This window comes from Pan troglodytes, chromosome 19, assembly GCF_028858775.2.
Source record: "Pan troglodytes isolate AG18354 chromosome 19, NHGRI_mPanTro3-v2.0_pri, whole genome shotgun sequence".
NCBI classification, from domain to species: Eukaryota; Metazoa; Chordata; class Mammalia; order Primates; family Hominidae; genus Pan; species Pan troglodytes.
In genome coordinates, this window is record NC_072417.2 from 37,809,195 (window position 1) to 37,835,610 (window position 26,416).

Below are 26,416 nucleotides of genomic sequence, written 5' to 3' on the forward strand. Positions count from 1 at the left end.
AAGTGTCTGATTTTGCATGTTCACCTGATTTCAGAGAAGAAAGACATAGAAAGTGAAATATGGCCAGGGAAGTTGATACACGAAGGCTTAGAGAGATAATGATGCTGCTCTGCCAGGGCCTGGAAACTTGACCATCCTAAACAAACTGCATAGTACTAAATTGCTTGTGAAAGGGCTGAATCAATCCTGCTGTGATTTGAACTTTTGGCTCCTGAAAGTCTAGAGCAGGCTTGAAAATAAAAATAAAACCCTTACCTACTTACTAGGTTGTGTTTCAGGCCCTCTACTGAATTCTGTGTGTGAAGGAGGTATCTATCCAAAGAACAAGAGGCAGCAAGAGAGAGATGAAAGGTGGTGAAAAGGAGTCTTAAGGGCTACTCCTTATTTAGTGAGGCAGTGCTCCCAGGGAAAAAGAACTTCCATCATTAATGTATTGATTCTTTAAGGAAATATTTACTAGAGCATAATGTGTGTGTGAAAGAAAGATGATATATCTTAAGAAAGATATAAAGTGATGTAGTGCAAAGGATCAGTCATCTAACCAGGATGTATTTAGTGCTTATGACCTGCATAGCACTGTGCTAGGCTATATAAAGTCCACAAAAGAGTTAGTGTCTGATTTGCTCCAGTAGAGAGATAAGTTACATAGGCAGCAATTAGAGGACAACAAATAAATATGCTCTAATTGTTGTCTATATAAATATGCATTATGTGCCACAAAATAGAGGATAGAAAATAAGACTTTGAATAACGTAATACATATTATACATTCTAGAGGACTTAGAAAAGTGTCACAGCATACTACAAACCAGGAATTGATCACTGGACTTAATCAGAAGACGTAGGTTCAAATCCTAGCTCTGACATTTATTATGTAAGTTTGGGCAGGTCCCTTAATTTCAGAGCCTTAGTTTCCTCATCTGTAAAATAAAGTTGATAATCCTAGCTAGCTCTCCTTACCTACACAGGATTTTAATTAGAATTAAGTGAAGATGGATATGAAAACACTATAGAGTTTCTGATTATTGAAAGAGCTGAGAATTAAACTAGGTCTGAAAAACATGTTATACATGGAAAACCTGAAAGGCTGAATAGAAGTGGTCTCAGAATGGGAACAATTTGAACATAGGAGAATAAGACTTGGGCCGGGCACGGTGGCTCACGCCTGTCATCCCAGCACTTTAGGAGGCCGAGGTGGGCAGATCATCTGAGGTCGGGAGTTCGAGACCAGTCAGGCCAACATGGTGAAACCTCATCTCTACTAAAAATACAAAAATTACCTGGGCGTGGTGGTGCACACCTGTAGTCCCAGCTACTCAGGAGGCTGAGGTATGAGAATCGCTTGAACCTGGGAGGCAGAGGTTGCAGTGAGCAAAGATCATGCCACCGCACCCCAGCCTGGGTGACAGAGCAAGACTCCATTTTGAAAAAAAAAAAGTGACTTAATTATAAAAAAAGAGAATGAGACTTGAATATAGAAGGACAGGATAGAAATAAACTAATTAGGCTGGGCAGGGTGGCCCACGCCTGTAATCCCAGCACTTGGGGAGGCCAAGGCAGGCAGATCACTGGAGGTCAGGAGTTCCAGACCAGCCTGGCCAAGGTGGCAAAACCTTGTCTCTACCAAAAATAAAAAATTAGCTGGGGGTGGTGGCTCGAGCCTGTAATTCCAGCTACTCAGGAGGTTGAGGCATGAGAATCACTAGTATCTTTTGAACCCAGGAGGCAGAAGTTGCAGTAAGCAGAGATCGCACCACTGTACTCCAGCCTGGGTAATGGAGTGAGACTCTGTTAAAAAAAAAAAAAAAAAACTAAATATAGCAAAAATTTGTTTTGAAAGGTAGTTACACTGATACACTGATTGTGTTAGAGAAAGGATGAAGTTGAGGATTATGTGCCGTAATGACTGGATTATAGTAGGACTTAAATTATGGTGGATCTGTAGGCTAGAAGGAAGAGTTTAGACTTGATCTGAAAGGGAATAGAGAAGTATTTGGGGAGTTTGAGTAGGGAATTAGTGTAAAAGTTATTTAACTCATTCATTTTGATAATCAGCATGTAACATAGTGCCTGGCATACAGGTATTCAAGATTAGTCAAACTGAATTTAGTTAATCTGTCAATAATATGTAGGATGAATTGGACACATTTGATAAGCCTAGAATCTAGGCTTCTTATCAACTCAATGTTAGTCTGATTCATCTTTTTCTTTAACTATAACAAGGAATGATAATACGGGCCCAGCTAGTAGGTTTATTTTAAACATCAAATAAGATGATGGTGATGCCATCATCATTCACAAATACATTAAATGCCTCCTTCATATAGGATGTTGTGTAAAAACTACAAACACAAAAATATCTTTAGATATAAGTGCTTTGGAAAATGTGATGAATACAAGTTTGAAATACAGAGTTCTAAAGGATCTGGTAGCAAGAGGATGGTATACAGCAGCCAAAAGATCATCTTACTGCTATATTTAGTACCAAGTTATGTCCCTATTATTGTCAGAACCTGCTAGGCATAAGTAGGATCAAGTAGAGAAGAAAATACCAGATGCAGTCAGGTAGGTATTTAAGGTCCCCAAGAGTTCTTTCTCCCTGTTGGCAATAGACCTTTTCAGTTTAAACCTGTAATGAACCTCCATCATCATGGAGACAATATAGAATACTGTTTAAGAAAGAAGGTTCTGGAGCCAGAATAACTGGCTGGATTTGAAATACTGCTGTATAAGCTTAGGCAAATTATTTAACCTCTCTGAGCCTCATAGAGATAATAATAGAATCATAGGATTGTTTATAAGAATTGAGATAGTGCATGTAAACTCTATTTTTTTTAATTATTTTTTATTTTTTACAGAGATAGGGTCTCCCTATGTTGCCCAGGCTGGTCTCGAATTCCTGGAGTCAAGGGATCCTCCTGCCTCTGCCTCCCAAAGTGCTAGGATTACAGGTGTGAGCCACCACACCTGGCCATGTAAACTCTTAATAGAGCACCTGACACACACTGAATGTCAGCTCAAAAATTTCAGTTATTTTATTTTCAAAACCTTCTTGGCTCTTTTAGCCTCCATTCTTTGTTACTCCCAAAATCACTTCCCATTTTTCTATCTCTGTCTTACTACATTCTAGGACACTGATGGTATTAGGCCACATTAGGTTCATTCACCTATAATGTTAATAAGTTCTACAGCATTATCATTGAACAGATCTCAAAATATCTTCTGAATTTATAGAAAAGCTCCAATATATTCCTAAATTAGAGGTAAATAATTTTAAAATTTTCTGAATTTAAAATTATATTATCTTCAAAGTAGCTTAATAATTACATTTACCAGCCAGGCATGATGATTCATACCTGTAGTCTCCACACTTTGGGAGGCCAAGGCAGGAGGATCGCTTGAGCCCAGAAGTTTGAAACCAGCCTGGGCAACATGGCAAGACTTCGTCTCGACAGGTGTGGTGTTACATGCCTGCAGTCCCAGCTACTTGGAAGTTGAGCCAGGAGAACTGCTTGAGCCCAGGTGGTTAAGAGTGCAGTGAGCTGTGATTGTGCCACTGCACTCCAGTCTGGATGACAGAGCGAGACCCTGTCTCAAAAAAAAAAAAAAAAAAAATTTACATTTATCTTGTTATAGTCTAAGTAGTTCTTTGGAAAAAATAATCCATAATATAGTTCCTCATAATATTTTTCTTTATAAATTTTCTACTTTATTCCCATAAGCATATTTTACTTTTCTAATATATATATTTTTAGCTTTTAATGTAATGTGTAAAAGACAGGGTATAGAAGAGCATCTTGGGCCCTGAGTTAATTTAATAGATCATGGAGTAGCAGGAGACACTAATAATGCACAGGAAAATAAAAAACTAAACTCTTTAGGTAGGCAGTTTGATAATATCTACCAGGTCCTAAGATGTTTAAAATATTTCAAACTGCCAATTCCACCTCTAGGTGTTGATCCAACAAGTATATTGACATGTATGCACAAATATTTTTTTCAATATCCCTGTCATGACATGAACAAAAATTATACAAACACATGTTCATAGTGATATTGTATATAATAGTAAAGACTGGAAACAACTTAAATGCCCATAAGTAAAGGACTATTTAAATAGATTATATATGATTGTACAATAAAATGCCTTATACTCCTTTAAAAGAATGAGGGAGACTTACAATAACATGGAAAAATGTCTAAGGTATAGTGATAAGTAGGGGGAAATGCAAGCAGAATAATATGTATAATTCTGTGTGTGTGTGTGCATGTGTGTGCGTGTGTGTGCATGTATGCTTCTTAAAGAGCAGCTACGATATATTGCTGTTTGCATATACAAGCAAAATTTCTGGAAATATTAATAACAATCATCTCTGGGAGTAAGATGATGAGAATGAGAATGGTGACTTTCATTTTACCTTTCTGAATTCTAAAAAGATTTAAGCATTCAGCATGTGTTAATGTTATTTAAAAAAAAAACTAGTTTAAAAAATAAAATGTTTCATCCCTGAGAGGTCTAAAAAAAAAAAAAAGAAAAAAGAAAACGTTTAAAGAGATAAAGTGGGGACTAAATGGTTAAATGTTTTGTAAAGTGTGTTTGATGTGAAAAGTGATCTGTAAATACCTATTATTTTTACTAAACAATAGAGTTTGGGGCTTTTGTAACCTGAAGAAAGCAGCATTTCAGCATCTCTTCCTACAGGAGCATATGGTGTTTAAGACCATGGGGGGATGAATGCCTTAGAGATCACCTCTCCTAGAGTTGATAGGCAGATCTTTTCAGTGTTTTCCATTGCTCTTATGGAGGAAAAGTTCCATGGAAAAGACTATAAAGGTTCAGTGACATTGCTTAATCCAGTGTTTAAAACTATGGTCAGATATTCTTTTTTTAAAAATTAGCCACATGGTGATTGCAAAACACGATTGCTTTTAAGTGCCTTTGTTTACAAAGTTTGGTTTATTGTATTATATAAAGAATGCCATTGACTAAGTGTAGTAAGATACCTCTTGGTGAAAATTCAGATATTATCTTGAGAGTTTTGTCCTAGTGTTTTACAGATTAACAGGAGACAGAATGTTGCATTACTCTGTAATTCTAAGTGTTGGTTTTCTCCCTTTTGATACTCAGGGGATTAACTTACTGTTTATTTTTCTACATCGAGCCCTTAGAGAAAACATAAAAATACAAATAGGTCCTGTGGTATAATCATTTTTTCTTATGAGTAAGTATTTTAAAACTAAAATTATGTAAGTTAAAGCTATTACATGAAAGCTTTAAAAATACAAAAATTGAGCACTGCACATCTCACATTACTACAGACGGTAATACTGAGTTAATGTAAAACTACCTGGCAAACAATCATAGTAAAGACTTCTTGGATGAAATGGTGGTACATAGGGGAAATTTGCATATATTTTATTTTTTTCTTTATTATTATTTTTTTTTTTTGAGACAGCGTCTCACTCTGTTGCCCCGACTAGAGTGCAGTGGCGCGATCTCAGCTCACTGCAACCTCCACCTCCCGGATTCAAGCGATTCTCCTGCCTCAGCCTCCTGCATTATTTTTATTTTTTTAATGAGACAGGGTCTCACTATCTTGCCCAGGCTGGTCTCAAACTCCTGGGTTCAAGCAATTCTCCTGCCTCCGCCTCCCAAAGTGCTAGGATTACAGGTGTGAGCCACTGTGCCCAGACAGGTATTTTAATGTTCATTCATTCATTTGTCAACTTCAGGGTAATGAAAGAAAACAAATACAATTAGCTTTCTATTATTGAAAGCTGACTGACCAATTTATGGATGATGATGATAATAATAATAATAAATTTGAATTTGGTGGTGTTCACAAAGTACTTTTGTCCCTGTATCTTTTTTTTTTTTTTTTTTTTTTGGAGACGGAGTCTCACTCTGTCATCCAGGCTGGAGTGCAGCAGTACGATCTTGGCTCACTGCAACATCCGCCTCCCAGGTTCAAGCGATCCTCCTGCCTCAGTCTCCCAAGTAGCTGAGATTACAGGCGCCCACCAGCACGCCTGGCTAATTTTTGTATTTTTAATAGAGAAGGAGTTTCACCATGTTGGCCAGGCTGGTCTTGAACTCCTGACCTCAAGTGATCCACCGGCCTCGGCCTCCCAAAATGCTGACATTACAGGCATAAGCCACCATGCCCAGCCTTTTGTCCCTGTATCTTAATCAGCCTGTGAGGTAAACATTACCTCAGTTTAAGATTAAAGAAAGTAGGGCTAGGATAGATTAAGGTTTGCCCATAGACAAAGCAGCTAGAATCTGGAACTTCTGATATCAGCATCATTACCACTTTCTAATGTTGTCCACTTTAGCTATTTTTCAGATTTGTGGAAAAGAGCATAGAGGATAATCTCTAATCTAAACATTTTCATTTTCTCAGTGAATAAACTAAGGTGCACGGTGAGTCTTACCTTCAAGTTGCCAGACATTAAAGTGAAAGAGTAAATTTTTGTGCCAGGTACTCTTTTAAGTACTTTATGTAAATTAATTAATCCTCACGATAACTTTCTAAATTAAGTGCCAAGTACTGAGCCAAAGACTAAGTAACTGAAATTCATAGCTAATGGTTGCAGTATGATCCAAACCTGGCCTATTAATTCCAAGGCCAGAGTTTTTAACTACTGGGCTCTACTGCTTTGCACTAGGTGACTGTTTATCTTAACTGGATTAGATACATTTTCTCAGGATTCTCCAGAAGGATGAGATTCCTTTCTCAAAATTCCCCAACTCTCATAAGAACAGATCTAGGGACATTTCATTAGGGTTTTGCTATCCCATTTTATAGATGAAGGGACTTGGCCAGTCTTAGTTTATTAAGTGACCATGTTAGAACTACAGACTAGGTCCCCTGGCTTATAGCACATTGCTTTTGGCATCAGTTCAAGTGATCTACTCATGTTGAAATTTTGTTACAGCAGCAAAAACATATTTACTACATCCTTCATTCGCATTTCAGCACACCTTCAGGTCTGTCCTGGAATACAGTTAGGTCAGCATGTAAGTCTCCAGTTTTCACTGTTTTACAGTGATTATACCATAAGGGATACATGGATACACAGTAATGGAAGTACCTTAAGCATTTTCTACTTAAGCATTTTTAATACTATTAATGTGTCATCCTACAAAAACTTAATTTGGTCATAGCTAATGTTGTCAAGAGCCAACATTTTAGAATATTCACATTTTGAATCTTGAAATGGTCAGCAAATGACATGATAAAGCTAATTTCAAATCTTCCAACTCCAGCAAGAATGTAAAGAAAGGCAGCAATTTTTCTTCAGGGCCTTTGTGCAAAATTTGTTTTTTACAGAAAGCCCCTTCTGACTTCATGTAGAGTAGACAACTAACTTAGTTTATTTCATGCTGCTCAATCTAATTTGAAATCATTTTTGAATTCCTAGATGCATGGGTACAGAGAGCTTGCTCCCTAGAGGCTTGTTTCCCGATAGTGGAGAGTAAAGAATTAAATTGAGCTGAAACTAAATTGATTGGCATTTTGACACTCTGCACACTGTGCAAAGAAAAGGAATTTGCTCAACTTTTAAAAACAGACAGTAGCACAAAGAACTATTTTCTTAAAGGTATCCCAGTTTGCAAAGATGATTTAATTTTTTTCTTAAAAAAGCAAGAGACAGGCCGGGTGCAGTGGCTCACGCCTGTAATCCCAGCACTTTGGGAGGCCAAGGCGGGCAGATTGCCTGAGGTCAGGAGTTCGAGACCAGCCTGGCCAACATGGTGAAACCCTGTTTCTACTAAAAATACAAAAAATTAGCCAGGCATGGTGGCGCACACCTGTAATCCCAGCTACTCAGGAAGCTGAGGCACGAGAATCACTTGAACCCGCGAGGTGGAGGTTGCAGTGAGCTGAGATCGCGCCATTGCACTCCAGCGTGGGCAACAAGAGTGAAACTCTGTCTCGGGAAAAAAAAAAAAAAAAAGCAGGAGACATGTTCTAGCACTTTCTCAATTTCCTATATTACAGTTCAAAGTGAGAATTTAACTTTGAGAAGCTTTTGAAAAAGCCTGGATAGGGATGTTAACATAGCCTCCTTAGCTGAACAGACACTGACAGAGGTCTTCTGAGGAGAAAGGAAAGGACTATGCACTTCTGGGGCGTCGCTATAGGAACCTATTTATAAAAGACAAGATACATATTTATGAAATCTTTATCTCTGGCATTTTAAAATGCAAGAGATATTAAGTATGAATTGAATAATATACATTTCCTGCTTTTTCAGACAGATACAGATGATTACCATGCCATCATCTGTCCTAAATGGCATCATTTAGTGTTGACTTCAATAAAATCCTCTCTCTGCTGTGTCATGAAAGGAACTGGACTCACCTTAACAGTGCTGTTCTAACGCGCCTGCTGCTTTTTTTTTTTTTTTTATCACAGCAGGAGGCTGTAATAAATTACAGTCTGGAAGAAGTTTCAAACTGGCAAGTTTGCCAGATATTTTAAGCAATTTATTTTGGGGTGTATCAGCAGATTTTTTTTTTACACTACCATTTGGGTGCCTGCTGACACAGCCTGAATAAATCTTTCAAACATTTTCCTTCCTAGAGATGGATGAAGATGATGAACTCCAAGATCCAGACCTTCCGTTAACTCTTCACTTGCCACCTGGTGCTTTCCTATTACCAGATATCTCAGAAACTTAGATAACTCTTTACAGCATGAGTTTTCAGTATTTCAAGTCCCTCAAGGTGCTTTGGCAACAGGCTTAAGTTTTATAGAAGAATCAACTAACGAGTAATTCTGGTTTTAGGCATAGACCTTATAATTTGGATTGATTATTTCATTACTAGTATCTTGAAAATTGCCAAACTTTCCAATGGGAAAAGAGCATAAATATTTATATAAAACAAAAGCTTATTCCTTTCTTGATTATAGCATGTTGAGTCTTAAAGTCACTTCTTCCTAATTTTAATCTAATTGGTTAGTGAAGTTTTTAGAAATTATTATTAATTTCTGACTCCAGAATTCTAAGGCAGCTTCAGTGATATATATTTTAGTCTAGTATTCAAAAATGCTGAAAATGCTGATACCTGAAAATATTTGCTGTAGCATAATGAGACTGGAAAGGTAAAATAAAAGGAAGCTAACTTCTATTGAATGCCTGCACCATGCCAGCCCCATTTGTGAGCACAGCATGCAGGAGAGAGAGAGCGCAGTCATATTTTACAAAGAGCTGGTCCCTGGTCAGGTGAAAGGCACTGCTCAGTGAATTGGAAGGAACATGGTAAGGGCTTAAAACTGTAAAGGCGTCAGGGAATACAGTTTGAAGGTAAAAGCCCTAGATCAAATGTCATACAACCTGGGTTCCTGAATGACATTATTTATAAACGAGGTCATCTGCTTAGACCTTAAATGTTACTGTATCTGTAAAGTGAAGATATGATCTCTACTCTGCCGTCTCAACCATGGCTGCACTTTGGAATCACCCGGGGAGCTTTGAAAAATACGTCTAAATCCCACCTTCAAGAGATTCCAATTTTATTAAGGTGCAGCCTGGGCATTGAGATTTTTAAACCCACCTCAAGTAATTCCTATGTGCAGCTAAGGCTGTGAATCTTTTAATTGGGGGATGGCTAAGAAAGCCCTCTATAGATTTACTTACAAAGATTAGTAGATGTTATCGACAATCTAAATTGGTTTTTGTTTGTTTGACCATAACTTCAACTGTTAAAAAAAAAAAAAATCTTGCCGGGAGCCCTGGCTCACGCCTGTAATCCCAGCACTTTGGGAGGCCGAGACGGGCGGATCACCGGAGGTCAGGAGTTTGAGACCAGCCTGGCCAACACATTGAAACCCCATCTCTACGAAAAATACAAAAATTAGCCAGGCGTGGTGGCGCAAACCTGTAATGCCAACTACTCGGGAGGCTGAGGCTGGAGAATCGCTTGAACCTGGGAGGCGGAGGTTGCAGTGAACCAAGATCGCACCATTGCATTCCAGCCTGGGCGACAATAGCAGAAACTCCATCTCAAAAAAAAAAAAAAATATATATATATATATATATATACACACACACACACACACATATGTATGTGAGTGTAATCTCTGAATTTCCAAATCACATAGGAAGTCTTTGATAAATATTTGTTGCACTTGTGAATTTATGGCCTTTACATTTTTTAAGATCTTTCAAAAACGGGTTTGAGGTACAATGTATAGCGCCAATCTTTAAGAGGCAGGACTTTTCTGTTGAAACATCCTCCTTTAGAGAAATGCAAGCCTTTCTCGTCCACCCTTGAGTAGCTTCACTCCCTTACCAAGGCAGCAGTGTCTTGGGGCCGTCGGATGCCCTAAAGGCTGTGACGCGCGCTGCGGGATCCGCGCGGGCGTCCCGAGATCTGGGGCGGGGCGCCGGCCGGGCCTACCCTCTCCGCTCTCAGGACCCGCCCGTCCCGCCCCGGACGCGGGTGGGGGCGAACTGCTGGCGGCGCCCGTCAGTCCGGACTCTACTGCCGAGCCCCGGGGCTTCGGCGGCTGCCTCCGCGCGACCCGGCGGGCCCGCCTCCGCCGCCGGGTGCACGCACAGCCTGCGCCTCGTGCCGGAGCAGAGCAGAGGCCAGGATGCGGAGTTGTGCACTTTGAGCCGGCCCCATGACCCTGAGCACCTTGGCCCGCAAGAGGAAGGCGCCCCTCGCTTGCACCTGCAGCCTCGGTGGCCCCGACATGATTCCTTACTTCTCCGCCAACGCGGTCATCTCGCAGAACGCCATCAACCAGCTGTGAGTCCGCCGCGCGCCCTCCGCCTCCGCGAACGCTCAGAAAGTTTGCTCTTTCAGCAGCCGCTTTCCCCAGCATCCTGGGGAGCAAACAATCAAGCGAGGGCGAGCGCGCATCCTGCGTGCCTGGAGGTCTCCGTGCGTCTGGAGGGAAGGATGCTGGGGTAGAACGGTGGGGGGATTCATGGAGGCGGAAAGTGTCCCGGGGTGGGGGTGGACGGAAGAATCCTTTGGGAGAATTTCCGTTTAACTTTGAGGGACTTTGAAAGTGCGGGTTGTCCCTCAGAAGTTGTGGTGACCGAGTGACAGCTGAGCTGTTTGGCACTTGGAAGACTTGGGTGAAGGGTAGTCGACAGAATCGGAAGCGGGAGTCCCTGTGGGTCCTGCTGGTGAGCAGCTTTCCGTGATTATGGTTTTTTTTTTTTTTTAAAGTTTCTGTTGCTAACCATTTACAAAAAGAAAGACCATTCTTCGCTCCTGCTGGTTGTAGTCTGGAGTGATTCCAGAAGGTTAGATTTCGGTAGTTTCTATTTTATCTCCTCCTGTACTACTGGTACGTGCTCACAGCCCAAGCCTGCACACACACCTTCATTCACCAAAGCGCAAATGCATCTTTAAATCGTCGCTGTTTTTGAAGTCTCTAGAGAGTTGTCATTCCACTGTGGTTTAGCTGTTTCTGAGAAGTGTGTGTGCTGAAGCTTGTGGTTAATCTCACTTCACAGTTATCAAGTAGAGGAACTTTTCCTATTCAGGTTCCATCCTTAAATCAATGCAGTGGTTTAAGGTTACTTAGATAGCAGCAGTTGGGTCTGTGTTAGTGTGTTGACACTCATTCCAAGTGGCTTCAGAGGAGTCACCTGCTGGGATTTTCCTAGACTCTTTGCACTTAAGCAAAGCTACTGTCTCCCTCCCAGGTCAACTTTTTAATGTCCAACAACAGAAACTTTACATTATCCCTTATTAAAGGTCTAGAGAATAGCATGTAAGGTGATTTCTAGATAATCTCACAACTAATTTATTATTTTCATAGATGGTTTGCCCTCCTATCCTACCAAATCGAATTAAACTCGTTTGAGTTTCTTTTTTTCTCCCCTGTGTGTTGATTCATGGTGGAGCTTCTAAAAAAATAGAAAAAAAGTCACAAAAGTTGTTTTACTGCCCTGTACTGTAAAAGCTCCACAATTAAATAAACTGACTTGCATTTTCCGTCTAAAAACGGGAACGGTCATGGAGTGAAGAAGTTAATGGGTAAATAATCTGACACTGATAACCAGTATGAAAATAATAGTGTTAACAGTACTTTAAAAATGGCAGTGGAAGCAACCCAAGTGTCCATGGATGGATGAATGGATTAACAAAATGTGGTATGTACATATAGTAGAATATTATTTAGCCTTAAGGAAGGAGTCTGACATAATGCTACAGTATGAATGACCTTGAAGATACTATTCTAAGTGAAATAAGCCAGTCACAAAAGTATAAATACTATATGATTTCATTTATATGAGGTACCTATCTATAGAAGTCAAATTCAGAGAGAAGTAAAGTAGAATGGTAGTTGCTAGGGGTTGAAGGAGAAGGGGTGGGAAATTTGTATTTGAAGAGTACAAAGTTTCATTTGAGGAAGATGAAAAAATTCTGGGGATGGATGGTGGTAGTTGCACAACAGTGTGAAAATATTTAATACCCTAGAACTGTACACTTAAAATGGTTAAAATGGTAAATTTTATGCTATGTATATTCATAGCCAGTAAAAGTAATAGCAAAAACTGCAGTTACTTTTACACCAACCTAATAAGCACAATAAAAAGAATTTAAAAGGGCCTGGTGTGGTTGCTCACACCTGTAGTCCCAGCACTTTGGGAGGCTGAGGTGGGAGGATTGCTTGAGCCCAGGAATTGGAGACCAACCTGGGCAACATAGTGAGACTCCATCTTAAGAAAAATAGAAAAAATTAGCCAGGTGTGGTGGCGCATGCCTATAGTCTCAGCTACTAAGGAGGCTGAGGTGGAAAGATAGCTTGAGCTCGGAGGTTGAGGCTACAGTAAGCTGTGATCATGCCACCACACTCCAGCCTGGGTGACAGAGCAAGACCCTGTCTCAAAAAAATAAAAAAGAATTAAAAAGGCCAGGCACAGTGGCTTATACCTGTAATCCCAGCACTTTGGGAGACAGGAGGATCACTTGAGGCCAGGAGTTCAAGACCATCCTGGGTAACATACTGAGACTCTGTCTCTATGAAAAATTTTTAAAATTAGCAGAGTGTGGTGTTACACACCTGTAGTCTGAGCTACTCAGGAGGCTGAGGTAGGAGGATTACTTTAGCCCAGGAGTTCAAGGCTGCAGTGAGCCATGAGTGTGCCATTGCATGCCAGCCTGGGTGGCAGAGCAAGACCCTGCCTCTTTAAATAATAATAATAAAATAATTTTTTTAAAGACAGGGATTATAAGCTTTTTGGGGGGAAAGGAGTTGTAAATCATGTTTTCTAGTCAATCAAGTCCAAATTTTTTTTCCTACTAATTAATGTCTTTGGGTAAATAATTTGACATCAGTTTCTTCCACTGTCAAATGGGGATACAGTGGTTTTTACCCCATAAGATCCTAAGAAATCATATATTTGATAACACTTTGTGAACTGTAAATCTCTGCACAAAAAGTTAATTGAAATTAATAACTAATAGCTGCTGTTTATTGACCATTTTCACAGTGCTGAGTTTAATGTACGTCTATCTCATTTAATCATAGCAACCTTATGAACTAATTTTTCTGTTTACAGATAATGAAACTGAGGCTTAGAGAAGGTAAGTAGTTGCTCAAGGCCACATGGGTAGTAAGTGACAAAACTGTCCTTAGAATCCAGATCTATTTCCTAGGCCACTGCCCTTAACTGCTATAAAAATGATACTTTGCCTTAGTAGTTGCAAGGTCACTTTTGAGACTTGGCAGTCTGAGGAATTATCTTTGACTGCTGAAATCTTCAACTTCCTGAAAAATGTATTTGCTATACTGAGTTTTGCTACTAAGACAAACTTTTAAAGAATTTTTGGAATATTTGTCTTTTATTTTTGTCACTATTTTCCCACTTCTTTTTTCTTTGTTTCTTGTTTTGTTTTGTTTTGAGACAGGCCCTTGCTCTGTCACTCAGGCTGGAGTGAAGTGGCTTGAAGACATCTCACTTGCAGTCTCGATCTCCTGGGCTCAAGCAGCCCTCTTGCTTCAACTTCCTGTGTAGCTGAGACCACAGGCACATGCCACCACACCTGGCTAATTTTTTTTTTTTTGAGACCGAGTCTCACTCTTTCACCCAGGCTGGAGTGAAGTGGCATGATCTCGGCTCACTGCAACCTCTGGCGCCCCCAACCCCGGCCCCCCACCCCACCCCCCACCCCCACCACTGGGTTCAAGCAATTCTCTCTTTTTTTTTTTTTGTAGAGACAGCATCTCACTTTGTTGCCCAGGCTGATCTCATACTCCCAGGCTCAAGTGATCCTCCTGCCTTGGCCTCCCAAAGTGCTGGGATTGCAGGAGTGCGCTACCGTGCCCAGCCACTTCTTTTTTCTTTAAAGAGACTTGCTATAATATTCACTTCTTCTAAACTGTATTTATTAGTATTACTTTAGAGGTCATGTTTATTTAGCATTTATAGTGCTGCACAGCTTATCATCATTAAAAAAATTATTAGGAATCATTCTGAGTAAACTGCTAAACTTTATGAACTTAAATATACCCACTGTTAGCACCTAATAAAGAAGTTCTTAATTTGAGGTCCATGGTCACCTAGAGGTCTATGGATTGGCTTCAAAAAGTCAAACTCCTTGAGATTATATGAAAATGTTGAGTAAATAAATATATTTTAAAATCAGATTCTCAAAGTGATCTGTGATCTCAAAAAAGATTAAGAAGCTCTTTCCTAAAGGGAAGTGTTATTTCTAAGACCTGATTCTGTAAACCTCAAGTGCTGTGAGTATTTCCCTGTGGTACGTAGCAATAACTAGTGGGAGCAGCTAAACAATTCAGATTTAGGGTCCTAAGTGAAGACTGACTCAAAAGATTTTGTATTTGGGGGAGGGAGTACCTTGATACATGAGTACACTTAGCCCAGTGGTTCTCTCGTCACTGCTGAGAACCCTCTCAAAAGAGCTTTTTGCCCTTTCTCATTTGCTGCCCTCAGGTTTGCTGTGGGTTTAGAAACCAAGAAACAAGCCAGGCAGGGTGGCTCACGCCTGTAATCCCAGCACTTTGAGAGGCTGAGGCGGGTGGATCACGAGGTCAGGAGTTCGAGACCAGCCTGGCCAGCATGGTGAAACCCCATCTCTGCTAAAAATACAAAAAAAGTAGCCAGCCATGGTGTCACGCACCTGTAGTCCCAGCTACTCCGGAGGCTGAGGTAGGAGAATTGCTGGAACCCGGGAGGCAGAGGTTGCCATGAGCGAAGATCTCACCACTGCACTCCAGCCTGGGCGACAGGGTGAGACTGTATCTCAAAAAAAACAAAAAACAAAAAACAAAAAAAACACCAAAAAACAAATCCTGTGAGAATTGTGTTAAAGAGTAAATTGGAGCCAAGGGCAGTGGCTCACACTTGTAATCCCAGCACTTTGGGAGGACAGGAGTTTGAGACCAGCCCAGGCAATGTAGCAGGACCCTGTCTCTAATAAATAGATAAGAGAGAGGATGGATGGGTGGGTGGGTGGGTGGATGGATAGATAGACAGATAGGCAGGCAGGCAGGCAGGCAGGTGTAGTGGTTCATGCCTGTAGTCCTAACTACTCAAGAGACTGAGGCAGGAGGATTGCTTGAGCCTAGGAATCCGAGGTTACAGTGAGCTATGATCGTGCCATTGCACTCCAGCTTGGGCAATAGAGGGAGACTATCTCCCTCTCTTTTTTTTTTTTTTTGGAGACAGAGTCTCGCTCTTGTTGCCCAGGCTGGAGTGATCTCGGCTCACCGCAACCTCCGCCCCCTGGGTTCAAGCGATTCTTCTGCCTCAGCCTCCCGAGTAGCTGGGATTACAGGCATGCACCACCACGCCTGGCTAATTTTTTTTCTTTCTTTTTTTAGTAGAGACGGGGTTTCCCCATGTTGGTCAGGCTGGTCTCCAACTCCTGACCTCAGGTGATCCGCCTGCCTCGGCCTCCCAAAGTGCTGGGATTACAGGCATGAGCCACTGCGCCCAGCCTCTATCTCTTTGAAAATAAAATTTAGCTGGCGCGGTGGCTCACCCCTGTAATCCCAGCACTTTGGGAGGCCGAGGCGGGTGGATCACAAGCTCAGGAGATCGAGACCGTCCTGGCTAACACGATGAAACCCCGTCTCTACTAAAAACACAAAAATTTAGCCGGGTGCGGTGGCGGGTGCCTGTAGTCCCAGCCACTCAGCAGGCTGAGGCAGGAGAATGGCGTGAACCCAGGAGGCGGAGCTTGCAGTTAGCCGAAATCGTGCCACTGCACTCCAGCCTGGGCGAAAGAGCGAGACTCCATCTCAAAAAAAAAAAAGAAAAAGAAAAGAAAATTTAAAAAAGTGAATAGACCAAAGTGAGATCCTATGGACTCTCCTAGGAAGGAAACTTTATGACTTTCGGAGTGTGGCTTTTGGGCATCTATTTTGGTAATTTCATAGGCTCTTATTACTTTCAACTGTGTTATATATAATAGGTGAAATTATGGAATAGCTGGGGTATTACTGTATTTTATTGGTAATTATGTCATCATTATTAGATTAAGGTCTACCCTTGCCGCTATATAAAACTCACCAAATATGGTATTATTTTTTACCTGTCAATGAAGAACATTAATAAATGATCAAAATCATTCCAGAAATAAACTGTAGTTACTATTATACCGTTAAGTGTTAATTCTACTAGAAAAAAAATATATATGAGCAACTCAGAGAATCATTTGGTCAAACTTCAAGAGTCTTGGATTAGACTGATGAGAATGATCATAAAAAGTTCATACCCTTTAAGAGTCTGTACATGCATTTTAGTAAAACAAAAAGCTGAACTTCTGAAAAATATGGAAGCTTGTATTATTTTTTAGAGAGCTATTATCCAGTCCCTGGGAAGTAGTCACTAAGCAAGGAGCCAAGGTGTTAGTGTTATCATTATATACTAAACAAGTGGCAATTTTTGTGTCCTAAGAAGCTCAGGGAAGAATAAAAATTGTTAGATAAAATGCTGGCAAAGACTACCATTTAAAATATTCCCGGCTGGGTGCAGTGGCTCACGCCTATAATCTCAGTTCTTTGGGAGGCCGAAGCAGGTGGATCCCTTGAGCCCAGGAGTTTAAGACCAGCCTGAGCAACACAGGGAGACCCCATCTTTACAAAAAATTAGCTGGGCATGGTGGTGCGTGCCTGTAGTGCCAGCTACTTGGGAGGCTGAGGTGGGAGGATGGTGTGAGCCAGAGAGGCAGAGGTTGCAGTGAGCCGAGATGGTGCCACTTCACTTCAGCCTGGGCAACAGAGCAAAACCCTGTCTCAAAAATAAATAAATAAAAATAAAATAAAATATTCCCATTATGAAAACCTCTGATCAAAAAAGTCTTGTCTTGAAACTAAGGCACTGAAACATTGCTTGATTTGCTGTTGAGGTTATCTTAAGCTTTTTATATACTTGACCTAAAATATTTTTATTTATTTACTTGGTTCATATATGAACTTGACTTCCTAGAAGCACATGAGTGCTTTCTAAGGCTTAGCGTCAGCAGTAGAGGAGCATATTGGATGTTCATCCAAAATGTACCTTTTCATGAAATCAAAAGGTAGAAAGTCTTATTTTTTATATTAGTAATAGTACTAATGCTCTTTCAGTTCCACTTTGTAGTTGTACAAGGGGTTTCACATGAACTTATCTCCAAACTTAAGCTTGCATCAGAATCACCTGGAGGGCTTGGTAAAACACAAATTGCTACCCACAGTCCCCAGAGTTTCTGATTCTGTAAGTCTAGGATGTGGCTGGAGAATTTGCATTTCTAACAAGTTCCTAGATGATGCTAATGATGATGGCCTAAGGACCCTACCTTAATTAAAGTATTCCTCTGAGGCAGATTGGGCAAGTCATCGTCCACATTTTATAGCATAACAAACTAGAGAATCAAAATGCTGAAGTGATTTGCACAAGGCTACATGGCTTGATGGTAGAACTGAAACTAGAACAAGCATTTCTTGTCTCTGAATCCAGAGCTCCTGTAGTGCTGCACTCACAATCCTGATACACACATCTTTGTATACATATGTAAACATTTCTTTAGATAAATTTCTAGCGGTGGAATTGCTGGACCTAATGTTGTATATATGTTAAAAATTTGATACATATAGCCAAATTGCTTTCTAAAAAGACTTTACCAATTTGTTCTTTTTTTTTTTTTTTTCAGACAGAGTCTCACTCTATCGCCCAGGCTGGAGTACAGTGGCACAATCTCAACTCACTGCAACCTCTGCCTCCCAGGTTCAAGCAATTCTCCTGCCTCAGCCTCCTGAGTAGCTGGGATTACAGGCGCCAGCCACCACGCCCAGCTAATTTTTATATTTTTAGTACAGACGGGGTTTCACCATGTTTGGTCAGGCTGGTCTCGAACCCCTGACCTCGTGATCCACCTGCCTCGGCCTCCCAAAGTGCTGGGAGTACAGACGTGAGGCACCGCACCTGGCCACCAATTTGCTCTTAACCAGCAGTGTGTAGGCATATCTTTCCCTATATCTTCACCAACCCCAATAATAACATTAATAGCAGATAAGCCGGGCGCAGTGGCTCACACCTGTAATCCCAGCACTTTGGGAGGCTGAGGTGGGGGGGGATCACCTGAGGTCAGGAGTTCGAGACCAGCCTGGACAACATGGTGAAACCCCATCTCTACAAAAATACAAAAATTAGCTGGGCATGATGGTGGGTGCCTGTAATCCCACCTACTCGGGAGGCTGAGGAGGGAGAATCGCTTGAACCCAGGAGGCAGAGGTTGCCGTGAGCCAAGTTCATGCTGTTGCACTCCAGCCCGGGTGACTGAGCAAGACTCCGTCTCAAAAAATTAAAAAAAGGCAGATAATTTTTTACTGAACATTTACTATCTAAGGGACACTGTTTTGAGCAGTGGATATATTATTTCATTCTCTCTTCTTAACAACTTTATGAGTTAGATATTATCCTCAATTACAGAAGAGAGGCACAGAGAGGTTAACTTGTCTGAGATTATCCAGCCAGGATGCATACACAGGCAGTCAGACTCCAGAGTCCCTGCTCTTAAATACCTCTCTATTTACAATTCCCCTTATTGCTATGGAGGTGTAGCATCTTTTTATGTGTTACTGATCTTTTTGTTTTTTTTTTTTTTTCTGTGATTTGAGTGTGCTTCTGACCATTTTTCTATTGATATTTGGCTTTTTTCTTTTTTATGTTCTCTATATATTCTGAGTATGTGGCAAAAATACTTTCTCCTAGCCTATTGCTTGACTTTTAACTTTGCGTCCCATATAAAAGTTTTACATTTTTATATAGTCAAATCTTTTGTATTTTATCTTATGATTTCAAGATTTTGCATCTTGCTTTTTAAAAACCTCTTGCCATTCATCCTCAGGATTCTCAAAGTGTTATTTTATATTTTTTCTGGCATGTTTACATTTTTAAATATTTAACTCTTTAAAACATCTGGAATTTATTTTTATTTATAGTGTGAGGGAAAAATCTAGCTTAACCTTTTTTTTCCAATTGGATAGTTATTCTAATACCATTATTTAATACATTCTTACTTCACTAATTTGAAATGCTACATATATATTAAATTCTTACAGATGCTTGGAGTATACTTCTGTACTCTTAAGTTCTGTTCATGTTTTTCTGTTCATATGCCAGTACTCATTTTACTTATTACACCTTTAGTAGACAAATGTATGCCAGTGATTTACCTCCTTGTTGGTATTTTTCAGTGTCCTAACTATTTTTATTTGATTTTCCAGATAAATCTTAGAATCAGCTTATCAATTTTCACTTTTAAAAATTGTATTAGGATTTTGATTGAAATTTTACTGAATTAATTTTGGAGAAAATTAACAGTTTTACAAAATGAGCCTGCCCAATGAAGAATGTGATGTATGGATCTATTATTCAGTTTTTTAAGTATTCTTCATTTAAATTGTACAGTTTTCCTTATATGGTAATCACACATTTCTTATTAGGTATATTCATGGGCATTTTATAAGGTTTTTGTTGCTCTTGTGAATAAGCTCTACTTTCCCATGACGTTTTCTAATTAGTTACAGCAGGTGGGTCATAAAACTATCACTTTTGATATTTGCTTTTATATCAGACCACCTTGCTAAAACTCTTACTTGGTTCTAATATCTAGTATATGTTTTTACTTGATTTTATTGACTTTTCTTCATGGATGATTATATTATCTGTAAATGAATTTTATCTCTCTGAGTGCAGTTATGCACCACATAACAACATTTTGGTCAATAACAGACCACAGATACAGAAGTGGTCCCATAAGATTATAATGGGGATGAAAAATCACCTAGTGACTGTAGCTGTCATAATGTCATAGCATAATGTATTACTCATGTGTTTGTGGTGATGCTGGTGCAAACAAACCTGCATTGTTGTATAAAAATATAGTGCATACAGTTATGTACAGTACATAATGCTTGATAATAAGTGACTGCGTTGCTGGTTTATGTATTTACTGTATTGAACATTTTATCAGTATTGTAGAGTGAACTCTCTTTCTTTGTTTTTGTTTTTTTTTTTTTTTTTGAGACAGGAGTTACGCTCTTGTTGCCCAGGCTGCATTGCAATTGCACGATCTCAGCTCACTGCAACCTCCACCTCCTGGGTTCAAACGATTCTCTTGCCTCAGCCTCCCAAGTAGCTGGGATTACAGGCATGCACCACCACACCTGGCTACTTTTGTATTTTTAGTAGAGATGGGGTTTCACTATGTTGATCAGGCTGGTCTCGAACTCTAGACCTCAGGTGATCCACCCGCCTCGGCCTCCCAAAGTGCTGGGATTACAGGCATGAGCCACTGCGCCCGGCCTACAGTGTACTCTCTTTCTACTTTGAAGAAAATATTAACTGTAAAGCTGCCTCAGGCAGGTCCTTCAGGAAGTATTCTAAAAGAAGGCATTGTTATCATAGGAGATGACAGCTCCATATATGTTATTGCCCTTGAAGACCTTCCAGTGTGGCAAGATATGGAGATGGAAAACAATGATCTTGATGATCCTGACTCTTTAGGCCTAAGCTAGCATGTGTGTTTGTGTCTTTAACAAAAAAGTTTCAAGAGTAAAAAAAAAAACTTTTTTTGTGTGTGTGTGTTTTTGGTAGAGATGGGGTTTCACCGTGTTGACCAGGATGGTCTCAATCTCTTTACCTGGTGATCTGCCCGCCTCAGCCTCCCAAAGTGCTGAGATTACAGGCATGAGCCACCACACCCGGCCAAAAAAATACATTTTAAAAATAGAAAAGCTTATGGAATAAAGGTATAGCCATGCACAGTAGCTTGTGCCTGTAATCCCAGCTACTCTGGGGGCTGAGGCAGGAGGATCACTTGAACCCAGGAGTTTGAGGCTGCAGTGAGCCATGATTGTGCCACTGCAGCCTGGGCAACAGAGGAGACGCTGTCTCTTAGAAGAAGAAGGAGGAGGAGCATATAAAGAAAATATTTTTGTATATTTGTACAATTTCTCTGTTTTTTATTTTTATTTATTTAAAAAAAATTTTTTTTCTTTTTGAGACGGAGTCTCACTCAGTTGCCCATGCTGGAGTGCAGTGGCGTCATCTCGGCTCGCTGCCACCTCCACCTCCTGTGTTCAAGTGATTCTCCTGCCTCAGCCTTCCAAGTAGCTGGGATTACAGGTGCGTGCCACCAGGCCTGGCTAATTTGTATATTTTGTAGTAGAGATGGGGTTTCGCCATGTTGGCCAGGCTGGTCTCGAACTCCTGACCTCAAGTGATCCGCCCACCTTGGCCTCCCAAAGTGCTGGGATTACAGGCATGAGCCACCCCTCCCGGCCAGTTTTTCTGTGTTTTAAGCTAAGTATTATTACAAAAGAGCCAAAAAGTTAAAATAATTATAAAGTTTATAAAGTTAAAAAGTTACTGTAAGATAAAGTTATTGTTGAAAAAAGAGAACGTTTGGCTGGGTGCAATGGCTCAACACCTGTAATCCCAGCACTTCGGGAGGCCAAGGTGAGCAGATCACTTGAGGTCTAGCTCAAGTTTGAGACAAGCCTGGCCAACATGGTGAAACCTCGCCTCTACTAAAAATTCAAAAATTAATCGGGCGTGGTGGCGAGCACCTGTAATCCCAGCTACTCAGGAGACTGAGGCAGGAGAATCTCTTGAGCCCAGGAGGCAGAGGTTGCAGTGAGCCGAGATCACGCCACTGTACTCCAGCCTGGCAACAGAGTAAGACTCCATCTCAAAAAACAAACAAGAAAAAATAAGTTTTTAAAATAAATTTAGTGTAGCCTAAGTGTATGGTGTTTATAAAGTCCACAGTAGTTACAGTCATGTCCTAGGTCTTCACATTCACTCACCACTCCCTCACTGACTCACCCAGAGCAACTTCCAGTCCTGCAAGCTCCATTGATTGTAAGTGCCCCTTACAGGTGTACCACTTTTTATCTTTTATACCACATTTTTACTGTGCCTTTTCTATGCGTAGATATGTTTAGAGATACAAATACTTAACATTATGTTACAGTTGGCCTACAGTATTCAGTATAGTAACATGCTGTACAGGTTTTTCACCTATATGGTTATCCCATATAGCCAGCCAAGGTGTGTAGTAGGCTGTACCATCTAGGTTTGTGTAAGTATACTCTATGATGTTCACGCAATGATAAACTTGCCTAATGATGAATTTCTCAGAATGTATTCCTGTCATTAAGTGATGCATGACTGTATTTATAACTCTCATTGCTTTGGTTAGGCCTTCTAATGTTAAGTAGTGCGATACTAGTGGGCTTGTGTGAAAAGAAGGCTTCTTATGTGTTGTAAATGAGTATACTGTGTGGTGTAGGTTCTGGCACAGATCATTTATCAAGCTGAGGCCATTTCTTACTATTGCTAATTTACAAAGATTTTTCAGTTAGGTATAGTTGAATTTTACTGACTGCTTTTTTATATCTACGGAATAATATTTTCCCCTTTACTGCTAATGTAATGACACATTGAATTATTGAAGTTGAATCATCCTTACATAACTGAACTACACCCTTTTTGCATTATTCATTTAACATATTGCTAGGCTTGGTTTACAAATATTTAAGGTTTTGCATTTAGGGATCTAAATATTTATTGAATCTTTGCTGTCTTCGTCCAGCTTATGTCTGATTTTCAGAATGATTTGGGTAGTTTTTCATTTTTTTCTGTGCTCTGAAACAGCTCTGTAGTAGGATTATCTGTATTTTAAAGCTTAGAACCAAGAAGTTTTATTCCAAGTATTTTTTATTTTATGAAATTTTTTTTTACCACTCACATTTTTAAATTTCCATGTTTGCATTGAATAAATATAATTATCATCTGTGATGCTCTTAAAATCTAGATCTTGTCTTCTACAGAAATGGGCAAACATAACTGAATAATTGATAATTGAGTAATTGAAACCAGGCATTCATTTATGGTTTAAGGGCTTTTTTTTTCTCTTTTTGGTGGATAAAGAGACTAATATTAATATTTAAGAGAGGTATGAGATGCCTCTTTGATTTTAAATTAATACTGACTTTTTGTGGTTATTTTTGATCCTTAGAGAATATAGCCTTAAAATTTAGTATTTTTAAGAAAGTGATCAAATTGGTTTACATCTAGTGAATCTTCTGGGTGTTATGGCCTTCAAATGTGAAAGAACAGTTAATGATCCCCTGTCAAAGTATAAAGATGCATTTGTGTTTTTATTATTGGTGGTAACTTTCTGTGGCTTTATCCACCCTTGTGATTGTTTAAAATCAGCAGAGCAGTAATTAACCTATAACTGAGGGGTATAAAAAAAGAGCTCTCAACTTTGGCTTTCTTGGAATCATGCTTAGCCAAGTTAACTGGGAAGTAAATCTGCACAATGAAGATGAACAGGAATGGTAAGGTAGTGATGTGCTCAAGTCAAGATTTCTTTTTGATAAGTCTAGAATGGATTTCTTTTTTTTTCTAAACTACTACTATTTGCCTTTGTGCTCACCTATATTTACTCCTGAAACTGGAAAATGTCTCTAGACTTAACACTGATAAACACTGCCCAAAGCCAAATAACTAAAGATGTTGTCAGTCTCTGTTTCCAAGAGCTGTTGGTTCTCGCAATAATAGAGAGGCTGAAACTGCTGTAGATCATCTTGCTCACATCTGTTCTTGGGTCCTTCCAGTAAATGGGAGTCCTCTTAATCTACCATATGTTATACTGCCTTGGGGCTAAAGAACAGTGATGTAGATGTTATCACACAATTTCTGAATCTTTCACATACTTTACAATTTCTAAGGTGGAAAGAAAAAATCAGTATCCTATTTTTAGTTAGGGTTAGAGTTAGCTTTGCATCGTTGAATGATACAGGATGGTTGCTGTATAACTAACATAATTAAGTTTACCTTAAAGAAATATGCTAAGAACATCAAGGCCTTTTTAGGTGTTCCTGTAATTTGGAAAGGGTGTAGCCAATAATTTATAAATAGATTGTTATTGTTGCACACCAAAGGGCAAATCTGGGCTCACCCTTTTTGCATGTTGTGTGAATTTAACAACTTGTGTTTTCTGCATTAATCTATTTTTAGAGGGGTATAACCCCTCTTTTAGTAATTCGAGGGATTTGGCTTAGTTACACTTGGTAAAGCTACAAAATCCAGAGGTTTGAATCACTCCTAAATAAAGAGAAGCCTCAGTATTAGCCAATTATAAGCTTTCTTTAAAAGTTGTAACAATTTAGGTTTCCAGGGTAGAAGAAGTAGAATTATTTGATTTTTTTTGGTAATGAACTAAACTATTTAAATTGTTGTATATGTTTGTTTGAGGATGGTATCTGCCTCATTTCAGGACATTTTGGATATCACGTGAGATAATTATTCACAAGAAAGAACAATAAAAATTCCAGTTATGGTTGTTACTTTTATCATCTGTACTTAATATTTATCCATCAAAATTTACATGGATATTCGTGATCCATAACAGGATATTTCAAGTCCTGAGCGTTCTAATTGTGGACTTTATATTGATTGTCTTCTGTAGTGACTGCGGAAAAGTTTATGCTACATATGGCTTTATCTGTTTGCAACTTAAGCAACACTTTAAGCATACTTCATCACCCCAGCAAAAAGCTGGTCAGGTTTATGAGCTTGGCATCTTATTGGTGCATTTTTGTGTCTGCTGTTCTCTGAATTTTGTGTCATAAAAACCAGTTAGTCTCCATGAGGGCTAAATTGAATGAGAGTTTTTTTCCTCTGATTTTAAATAAATATCACTTACAACAGAGCTCTTGGGAAATGCCATTTCTTCAGGACTCTCCTCTGACCCACGTCCCTTTAAGTTACCCTTTCTCTTAATGTTAATATACACAGTTCTCATGAACATCAAAAGTTTTAATTTCCCATAATTGTATCATCTCTCTTTTTTCCTTTTTTTTTTTTTTTTTTTTTTTTTGAGACAGAGTCTCACTCTGTCGCCCAGGCTGGAGTGCAGTGGTATGATCTTGGCTCACTGCAACCTCCGCCTCCCGGGTTCAAGGGATTCTCCTGCCTCAGCCTCCCTAGTAGCTGGGATTACAGGCGCCCACCACCACACCCGGCTAATTTTTGTTTTTTTTTAGTAGAGGCGGAGTTTTGCTATGTTGGCAAAGCTGGTGTTGAACTCCTGACCTCAGGTGATCTGCCTGCCTCAGCCTCCCAAAGTGCTAGGATTACAGGCATGAGACACTGCACCTGGCCTCATCTATTTTTAGGGGGAGCTTTAGTTTGAAAAGTTGGGGTTTCTGTGGCAGGATGTGAATTCTCAATGTAAATCTCTCTTCCTAAGAGATGAGTGAAATAAATGGATTCAAACAACAAATAAAACTGAACCTCTTTGAAGTCCCTTTGAACAGACTTGATATCTATCATTGTGTTAATCCTACCTCTGTGATGCCCTTCCCTCCTCAATAAAATCTCACACTTAATTCTTAAAGTATCCCGTTCCTTAAACATTCTCTTTAAAAACTCTTAAAAGATTTATTGGGTCACATATTCAGAATAACTACTTGCCATTTGTTATTGTACCTAATAGTAATAGTGCAGTGTTTGAAATGAAATGGACCTGAGCTCCAGAGTTCATCATTTATTATCTGTGTGACTTTGAACATATTATATAATCACCCTAAACCTTAGTTTCCTCATCAGTAAAATGGAACTTATAATACCTATGAGGATTAAATACGATATGGTAGCTTAAATTTTTGCTCATTTTGCTCTTTTGATATGAGCCAAATTATAGGAGAAATAATTAGAGTGGCACCCTAGCATGATGGTAAACATTCTGTCATTTCCATCATTATCCTAAATTGCATCTATTCTGTGTAAGAAGTAAGAGATAAAAAAGAAGTACAAGACATGGTTCCTGAAGACAGGATACTCAGTTTGTTGAGGAAATAAGACGTCAATGAAGGGATAAATAAGAGCACAATTTATTGCATGGTAAGTGTCA

At 39.6% G+C, this 26,416-nt stretch overlaps 1 protein-coding gene across 19 annotated transcripts in view; it reads left to right on the forward strand.

Annotated features, from left to right (window-relative positions):
* Positions 1-26,416, forward strand: part of SSH2 (slingshot protein phosphatase 2) — a 303,729-nt gene that overhangs the window by 157,799 nt on the left and 119,514 nt on the right. For 2 of the 19 annotated variants that reach the window (XM_511379.5, XM_016932103.4), the window contains exon 1: positions 10,436-10,765. The exons of 11 other annotated variants lie outside the window; for them this stretch is intronic. In XM_511379.5, coding sequence (XP_511379.2) covers positions 10,638-10,765 — 128 coding nt within the window. In that variant the 5' untranslated portion in view covers positions 10,436-10,637. Of the gene's footprint in view, positions 1-10,424; positions 11,152-13,539; positions 13,565-26,416 lie in introns of those variants that run through there. 6 more of the 19 variants (XM_063798754.1, XM_063798756.1, XM_063798755.1 and 3 more) reach the window with 5 other exon arrangements.